The sequence below is a fragment of the Berghia stephanieae genome, chromosome 13, assembly GCF_034508935.2.
Source record: "Berghia stephanieae isolate SIO BIC M18660-M18661 chromosome 13, UCSD_Bste_1.3, whole genome shotgun sequence".
NCBI lineage: Eukaryota > Metazoa > Mollusca > Gastropoda > Nudibranchia > Aeolidiidae > Berghia > Berghia stephanieae.
In genome coordinates, this window is record NC_088372.1 from 10,188,918 (window position 1) to 10,198,550 (window position 9,633).

General features: G+C 34.2%; 1 protein-coding gene across 1 annotated transcript in view; it reads left to right on the forward strand.

The window, feature by feature from the left end:
• LOC144958518 (death-associated protein 1 homolog) overlaps window positions 1-8,381 on the forward strand; it is an 11,093-nt gene extending 2,712 nt beyond the window's left edge. The window contains exons 2-4 of the mRNA XM_078890542.1: window positions 771-867; window positions 2,290-2,347; window positions 3,352-8,381. Of these exons, the coding sequence (XP_078746668.1) occupies window positions 771-867; window positions 2,290-2,347; window positions 3,352-3,477 (281 nt within the window). The 3' untranslated portion in view covers window positions 3,478-8,381. The remainder of the gene's footprint in view (window positions 1-770; window positions 868-2,289; window positions 2,348-3,351) is intronic.
• The last annotated feature ends 1,252 nt before the right edge of the window (window positions 8,382-9,633 follow it).

Sequence of the window (9,633 nt, forward strand, 5' to 3'; positions counted from 1 at the left end):
AGGAAATGGGAGTAGTCTTCTACATTTACAACCAGATTGATTTTATACTGTGCAAAGACAAAAACAAAAAAAATCACAACAAATTCGAGATCATAAGCTGACATCTTAATAACAAGAGATCGTTAGCTAGTTAAAGCAAACTTTGATATTGAATGGTACGAACAACAAGGGAAACGTAGCGCAACTTATGACTCCCATCATAGCACAACTGTCTAACCAATGAATAGATTTGATTATAATTATAAGAAAACAAAACTCAATTTGACTGGAAGAACGATAAATATTGAAATTTGAATGAAACAAAATATTACAATGTATAAAACAGGAGTAATCAAACTTAGAAATGAAAAGTTGGACAGAGAGGTTGATAATAGATACAATAATTAAGTGTTGTAAAAGCAGTACAAATTAAGTCAAAAACCGTTTGAAAATCCAAGGGTAGTTGGGAAAATTAATTTTTAACAATTTATATCTTATAAAACAAACTTTCAAGACCCTCCCATGGTGGGCAGGAGTTCGCTTGCTGTGTCTTCTATCCCCTTACACCACCACACCATCTTCACTACCAACACATCATCATTACTTATAACACCACTAATCATCATCACTACCCTACCACCCCTACTACGACCAACACCATATCATCGTCACTACCTTCACTACAACAACCAGCGCCACATCATCATCATCACTACCACCAACTACAATAATGATAACGCTAATACCATTAATAATTAATAATAATTGTATTAAATTACATAAATTTTCAGCCAAGGTTGGAGGGATGCGAATTGTTCAACACAAGAAGGAGGGTGAGAAGGAACCACCAGCAATGACTGCTGAGGAAAAGGAAGAATATGGAGTTGGGTAAGAAGTAGTATTTATCCTCATAATTTTATTTTGTGTTGCTTCGACCTTTATTATTGGAGAATTTTTTAAAAGAATTAATACATGGGAATTTTGTTCCATGATGGCCTGATGAGATGATGTATTGAAATATAAGACTTAGAAGCCTTGTTCACCCCATATAGTATGGAACTGCATTTTATTAATGTTGGTTGATGCTATGCTTTTAGTTTTAGGTAAAATTATCACTTTTCTGCCTGCCAGATCTATAGTCCCAAAACACAAAACCTGTGCAACCTTTAATGAAAATTTTAAATCCTTGTTTTGCCTAGCCTATCAGGTCTATCATGCCGACATACAAAACCTGTATAACCTTTAATGAATAATCACTCGCGTATGGGTGGGGTCTTTTAACCTTCCATGGTTGCTGTGTATTCTATCCTCTTTTTTTCTGAGTTGCTTTCTGTCTTTGTCTTGGAGTGCTTGGTTTTTTTCATTTCCCTGTTCAGAATCCTTGGCTGGGAGGGGAACAGTCAAATGTATAGTTAGCATTTTTGGGAGATGATATTTTTTTCCTTATATTATAAATCATCTCTCTGTTATATACCGTTATATTGTTTTGAACATATGATGTAATCATTGGTGTGTGTTCCTTTTGGTGGGAGACTGTACTTGTGTCTGGATGAGACTTTTAGGTGATCTCAAGCTAAAGCACACTGATAGTGAGAGTGTTCTTGGAATTTTAATCTGTTCTCTATTTGAACCATTCCCCTTTGTCCTACTTTTTCCTTGTGTGCTTTTGGTGTTAAAATTTAGAAATTTTGTCTATCCCATTTTCTTCCTCTTTACTGGTGCTAAAATGGCCTAAATGTGTTGCAAGCGCTGTAAACCCCATGAAAACTTAAAAACAAAACAATCACCCACTTGGGAAAAAATTTTCACTTGTTTTGTCTGCCAGTTCAGTTGTATCACCACACAAACCAATATAACCACCCAACTGGTGGGAAACAATTACGAAAGAGTCAAGCAGGCATGCCTAGTGTTCCGGAAATTTTAAGAGAGCGACCATTATATAATCACCTGAAATTAAGAAATTTATGCAATCATGAATATGACATCATCATCATCATCCTTATCACCACCACCTGCTCATGATCCCCACCACCAAAACGACCTCATCATTATCATCTCTACTGCCACTGCTACAACAGTCTCCACCATATCATCTCTAGTTAATACTAAACCAAAAACCACCACATCATTATCCCTGCCACAACTACTATAAATATCACCACATCATCATCACAACCGTCACTGCTACACCAACCACCACCAAACATTCCTGAATATGATTTTTCAATGATGAAAATCTTAAAAACCTTAAATCTGACCCAAGTTTTTGAGTTTTAAAATGTATTCGTCTGCTTATCTATTTCATTTCAGGAGTCCTCCGAAGGATAAATCTGGCAAAGGTCTGGTGATAGCAGGTGCTGTTACCAAGGTGAGTTTACAGTCATAATGGGACCATGTTTTGGTACAAATTGGAGATTTATTTTACGAGCTGTTGGAAGGTGGCAAACAAGCAATGAGTAGTAAATCCCTATGAGAGCTACTGGTAGTGCCGTCCTTTTAACTTTCTGACCTGCCAACTCTCCCAATTTTATAAGGAAATCTCTTACATTCTCTGAAAAATCATTAATTATTAATCTTCACGATCACCACTCGCTTCTCCTCTAAATCTTGCCCTGAAATTTTCTTGAATTTCATCTTTGAAAAGTTGTTTTCAACTATAGTAATATGGAATAGATATCTTATTTTGTTGATAAAAGGAAAGCCCAATGTGAACTCTTCTGTTTTTGTAAATTAAATTGAATACTCCATTTTCTTATTATTTATTTCTTCGAGCTTTAAGCAGCAACATTTGCATTATCTCTCTGAAAACTTAGCAAGTTAGTCTGTTTATAACTTGTCATACTTTTGTTATGGAGTTATCTCTTTGTAGTGCGGCTATGTGGTCACGTGGTTTGACACTTGCTTTGGACCGAAAGGTTGGGGTTTAGATACCAGCTCTTAGCAATGCATTCTTGAGCTCTTAACTCACATTTTCTCACAGTATTCAGGTGTAAAATGAGGTCCTGGTCGTCAACAGTATTGTCTTTTTCGGAAAGAAAAAAATTGTAATATTGCTTTACAGGTGTCATATTTCATCCTACATATGAGGTTTTGCTGTTGGCTAGGGATCCCTTATAAAGCGCTTTTGAGCTTGTTAAGTGATGATATAAATGCTCCTTTTTTTTTTTTTTTTTTTACAGAAGAAACATTTGTTATTGGATTCCTTACATAAAGATTTTTTTTTTTTCGACTTTTGAGCCTTGGTCATAAAATATAACTTTTTTTTTTTTTTTTTTTTTTTTCGTAGTACAAATTTTGTTACGTTTCTGTCGTTTTTTTTGTTAATTCGTTAATTTTGTCGTTTTATGAACCTTTTTTTTTTTTCATATTCAGGGAGACAAGGACTTCCCCCCAGAGGCTGTCAAGAGTTATCACGAGAAACCCAGGCCAGCTCACGAGAATAGACCTAAGCAAATGTCCCATTCCCAGAATACACCTCACATCCATCAACCGAGGTAGATGTATAGCAATGAAACCTATTTTGTTGTCACCGCATAACCCAGACGATGAGAGGATGATTATGGTTTAATGGTAAATAGGAATAACGGTTATATAGTAATGTTGTCTTGTTGGGTTGTCTTTGTCATCACAAGGTCTCTCATGTTGGATTCAAAGTTGCTTGGGGTCATTGAGTTGTTTTGAGGCCTTTTTTGATAAGAGAAGCGAGAAAAAAAAAATACCCAAACAAAATTCTGACTGAATTGGATATTGTGGATGTAATTTTGATAGTTGTTAAGTTGTATAATGACTGGGCCTTTTATAAATAACCAAACCAAAACAAACTGCCATTTGAAATGTGTTTAGTAAAACCAGCCAGCCAGGTTATGGATGATTGTTTTTGCCTGGTGATATGCGTTGCCATGCACATCAAATATAAAGACTTTCTTTTGTTAATGTTATTAATAGACTTGACCAAATTGCTGACAATAGCACCAGCTGGACGATGGACCATTGTGACAAATTATTTCTGACCTGATTTGTCTGTCTGAATGAAATAGATCAAATAAATAAAGCTTTAAATCAAGACTGAATGCAATTAACAAGTTCAACTTGATTGACTTTGAAGGAAAAAAATCACTCTTCTCCATGATGACTTTGGCTTAGATCCCAATCTTTTAGCCGAAAATTGAACAGGGGTAGAGATTTTGCGAATTTTTTGTTTTTGTTTTGTTTAGTTTGTTTTTGATACACCATGCTGATTTTAAAAAATAATTCAAAGTTAGTCCCCATCCCTGCTATCAGGTTCACCCTGACATTAGACTGTTTTGAGACTGGGTCATATATTTTTCAAAGGATGAGGAATTATGCATTTTGGGTGGATTTTTTTTTCTCTCGTATTTTTTTATTTTATTTTATTTGAAAATATTAAGAAAGCAAAATGTCTTTTCTTGGATAAATATTGACAGCTTTAAGTCCCATGATAGGTGTTTATGGTTAGTCATTGCCTATTTATCGACATCGGTGATGATTTTGTTTGTGTTGATACTGACAGTTTTTATTTTGGGTGTTGACGAAGCTGCCAAATTGCAAATGGGTTATCGTTTGTACAGTGTGTAGTGTGATTTTTTCTATGGATAACGTGGTATGTTGCAATATGTTAATGCTTTTTATTTGATTTTTCTTGGGGAAATTTGTAATGTTGAATAATTATGTAGGTTGATTTTGTTATGGATAAGAGTTGTGTCATGTTGCAATATGTTATTATTTTATTGTTAACATAATGTAGTTTTGAATAGTTAAGTTATGGATTGTATGTGATAGTTTATGTGTGTCAATATGTTGATATATTTTGTAACTGGCCATGTGATGTTGATAATATTAAATCAAATCATGTCATTGATATCATTTAGGGTTAATTAAATGCAATTTAATAATTTTTTTCTCTTCATGGGTGCTGGCTCTCCGGTTTATCTTGGATTTATAGTTTCATGATATAGGTAACTCAAAAAAGTCCGGTTTAAACTTTTTTTTTTTTTTTTCTTTCCGATTATTGGTTTCAGTAAAATGAAGCAAAAATGGCCCTGACACTCTTTTCAGAAATGGAAGCAGATTTGCAATACCGGACAGAAATTTCCTTGGTTCAGAGAGTGGAATTCAAATTAAATGTGATGCACATGTCAATTATAAGTTTACGCTTACCAAATGTTGACATGAGATTTTCAAGTTTCAGCCCTTCTTTCCATGATTTTCTTATTTATGGCGGATCATCTCAAAACGATTTTATGTCTGATCTAAACACGATGAATAAAATTGAATTTTGGATTAAGTTTGTAACATTTTAAGTTCAAATAGATTCCTTCATTGAGTGAGAATGAGTTTTTGTTTACCTTCAAAATATATTGAATCTCCCAAATATTTTTCATCAAGTACTTTCTGACATAATACCAAGTTGATAATGTTGGTCACATTTGATAATAGAAATTACTGAAGGCAGGGTCATATCATGATTTCAATTTCATGATTGTTTGTGTTATGGCCATTTCTAAAATGAAATAGTCAGGTTTTCAATTTGACATTAATGTTGTATTAAGAAATGAAAAATACTTTGTCAATCTTTCTTCATCCGCAAACAATTGAAATACAATATTTTGAAGTCTCAGGAATAATTTTTTTTTTTATTCGTCGTGAGTCATTTTCATTTCACTTGACTGAAGAAAATGTTTTCTAGTCAAAATATGTAGTAGTGTTTTGCTGGGAATTAGTTTTGGGGTTATTGAGAACTATAGTAGTGTCTACCGATAGAAAATGTATAGCTGTCAAGATCTTGTATAGGTGGAGCCACCGAATTTAAATTGTGATAATATTGTAATGAGTATATGATAAGACCAGTTTTACATACATACTATACTTGATATGTTTACTATGTGATTTTGTTAAAGTTTATGTTTTGAATGTCAAAGTGATTGATAAAATCTTAAAGGTTAATGTTCAGTTCATATCAGAGCCCCATTAAAACCCTAATTTTATCCCTGTTCCAGTTTATTTTGTTATTATTGATGTGCAGTAGCAGTTAAACCCTATTAAACCAACAAATGTTGGGCCATAAAAATAAGATGGATTAAAGTGATAAACTGAAAACAATTTGAAATGTTGTTATTTATTCTTATTTTTCCAATGATGTACTCAAATTTGTGTCTCTAGAAAAGAAAAGACTTTCCTCCGTTTATTATCTACAAACAACAGATGATCAAAGTTGGATTTTTAAAACTCTAGATTGAGATATTGTTATTTTTGTAAGCGTTTGATATGCGACCAGATTGAGCTTATCTATATCGTTTCTAATCATGAAAAAATTTTTGGAAATAAGGATGAACATCTTCGTCGATAAGTTTTTTTGTGTCATCAAATTTAGATTTTTTGTCCTCAAAATATACAGATTAATTATCTGTAGCAGGCTTCTCTCCCTCCTTTTTCTTTTATGTGTATTTTATTTTTTTTTTTTCTTTGCTAAGAACCAAATATGTCTAAACTGTAGGAACCTTGAATTTCTGATTAAAATGGGTTTTTCTGTATTAATCTTGATTAATTAGATTGAATGTGATGGAAGTTTTATGGGCCAAAGGGATGAATGAACATGATTCTGTCTCCCAACTCATTCAATTTTTTAATTTTTTTTCGTAACTGATGATTGGATGTTGAAATATCTCGCAATATTTCGTAACAAATGACGCACTTGTTTCTCTTTCAATTTCAACATCGATGTGTTCATTTCTGTTTTCAAAGTGCTTTATTGTGGATATTTTGTATCTCTTGATTACTGCTGAAAACCGCTTATGATAATATGAGTCCATGGGTGCCAGTGCCAGTTCTTATTAATAATTAGTTTTGAATTGGTCAACATTTGAGTAGAATCCTTTGCTTGTTGCTTGGTGGGACATAGGTCTTGTCCTATATGTTTAGTGTTGCTGTTGGCTTGTAAAGTGCTTGTTTAGTGGATTTGCGCCATAATATAGGAAATATTGATGGATTGCTCGTAGAATCTTCCGTTCCCTATTTGAATCAGTCCCCTTTCTGGTTGGGGTTGTTGTCCCCCCGTAGTGGGCACTAGTTGTGTCTTCTATTTCTATCCCCCTACTTCCAACTTACTTTCTGTCCTTGTCTTGGAATGAGAATACTTGGTTTGTCCTTTTAGACATTTGAGTGTATTCCTGTACTAGTGCTTGTGTCTGGATGAAACTTTTAGGTGATCTCAAACTAAGTATAGTGTGCTAACGTAATCTGCATCAGCTACCTATTTGAACCATTCCCCTTCATCTTTCTTTTGCTCATGTGGTTTTAATTATAAGTCAACAGTTTTTTACTATTCAATTTTCTACTCATTTTTTTTTTTACTGACAATGAAGTAATCTATATACAAGGGCTGTAAAATCCTTAAAAACATAAACAGTCCCCTTTGTCTAGCTTTTTCTTTGGTGCTTTTTACTTCAGATCTACATCCTGTCTTCTATCGTTTTCCTTTTTACTGGCGCTCAAATAACCTAAAAGTTTTACAAGCTCTGTAAAGACCCCCAAAACAAACAATTTAAGCATAGTGCGCTTCCTATTGTCCAGTTTAGCAAAATTTTGACATTTGAAATTGAATTTCAGGCTCAGTCCCCTGTATGATTGAGTTATTCTTTTACTTACAAAAATAAAAGCAAGTTTTGTTTTTATATGTTCATTCCAGACATAAACTTTGTCTCTAAATATGTGCCACAATTTTTTTTCTTGAAATATAACATGTGCACAATAATGTTTTAAAACATACATCCAGACCTGTTGGGCATAACGATAAAATCAAATTTTCAGATATTTTTTTTTTTCTGTCTCACACATTCTGGTCTATATTTTTTTTCTATTCACTCTGTTCTTTGGTACTGTACTGAAGCCAATTTTTTAAGGTGAGTATTTTTACTGACAACATGGTCTGTTTTCAGATTTGTAATGCTTTTAAGATACATCCACGTTTTATATACTGGCTTTTTTGAAGTTCATAATTGACCAAATTCACATTTCTTTCAATACGTTTTAGAAGAAAATGTTTGAAAATGTTATTTTTAGAAGAAATAGATCCAAGACCAAACTTGAGGGATGAAATTTTGTTTTTATCATGCTAGTGATCCTCGACATGTCTGGAGTTGAACCCTTCATCTATTTCCTATGCGTGGTCTTTTTGTCTTTTCTAAGATATGTGTGGGTTTCTGTTACACACGTGTTGATGGAAACACACTTATGTTATTGGTTGTGGAATAACACATTAATCATTTGGATGAAGGGAAATGAGTATTTTGTTAATTATTGATTAATGATTATGTGTCCCGAATGTGTTTGTTCATGATGATTATGAAAATAACAATAAATTAGATGAACTGTGTACTATGCAACCTGTGATTTCATTCATTGAATTTGTTGTTAAGTAATGGTAGTGCGTTGTAAGAAGTTAGTTTTTATCTACCATAGTGGGCAGAGCACTTGCTGTGTCTTCTATCCCCATTAATTTGTTTTCCGAGTTTGCATTTTGGCCTCCCATGTGGGCAGGGAGGTCACTTGTTGTCTTCTATCCCCCTATATCTGTTTTCCAACTTTATTTTCTGTTTTTGTCTTGGAATGTGATTACATACTTGGTTTTGCCCTGGTCCCTGGGTGGGGTTCCCGACCTCCCATGATGGGCAAGCAGGTGCTTGCTGTGTCTTCTATCCCCTATACATGTTTTCCAAATTTGCTTTCTGTGTTCCTGGGTGGGGTTCCTACCTCCCATAGCGGGCAGGGAGATACTTGCTTTGTCTTCTATCCCCTCTTATCTGTTTTCCTATTGCTTTCTGTCTTTGTCTTGGAATGAGATTGCTTGGTTTTGTCCTGACCTTGGACGGAGTCCTTGGCTGAGAGGGAAACAGTCGAATGTACCTATAGTTCTAGTTTTGGGAGATGATATTTTTTTCCTTGTAAAACCTGGGTGGGGATCCTGACCTCCCATAGCGGGCAGGGAGGTACATACTGTGTCTTCTATCCCCTTATAACTGTTTTCCAACATGCTTTCTGTCTTTGTCTTGGAATGAGATTACTTAGTTTTGTCCTGGCTCTGGCCGGAGTCCTAGCTGGGAGGGAAACAGTCAAATGCATAGTTATTGTTTTGGGAGATGATATTTTTTTCCTTGTAAATCATCTCTCTGTTATGTATTATTATTTTTATTTTGAATGTATAATGTAAGCATTTGAGAGTATTCCTCTTTGTTGGATTTTGTGCTTGTGTCTGGATGAGACTTGTAGGTGATTTCAAACTAAGTACATTGGTGGTATGCTCTTGGAATCTACATCTGATCCCTATTTGTTCTCAGTTCCCCTTTGTCTTACTTTTTCTTGGGTGCTTTAATTGTAATTCTAGAACTTTTTACTATCCCATTTTCTTCCTTTTTACTGGCGCTGATATAACCTAAATGTGTTGCAAGCGCCGTAAAACCCTTAAAAAACTAAAAACAAATTTCCTTGTAAATCATCTCTCTGTTATGTACTGTTACTCTTTTAATTTTTAACATGATTTGTAAACATTTGAGTGTATTCCTCTTAGTGGGGACCTGTGCTGGTGTCTGGAGACTTTTAGGTGATCTCAAACTAAGTACGTTGATAGTGTGCTCTTGG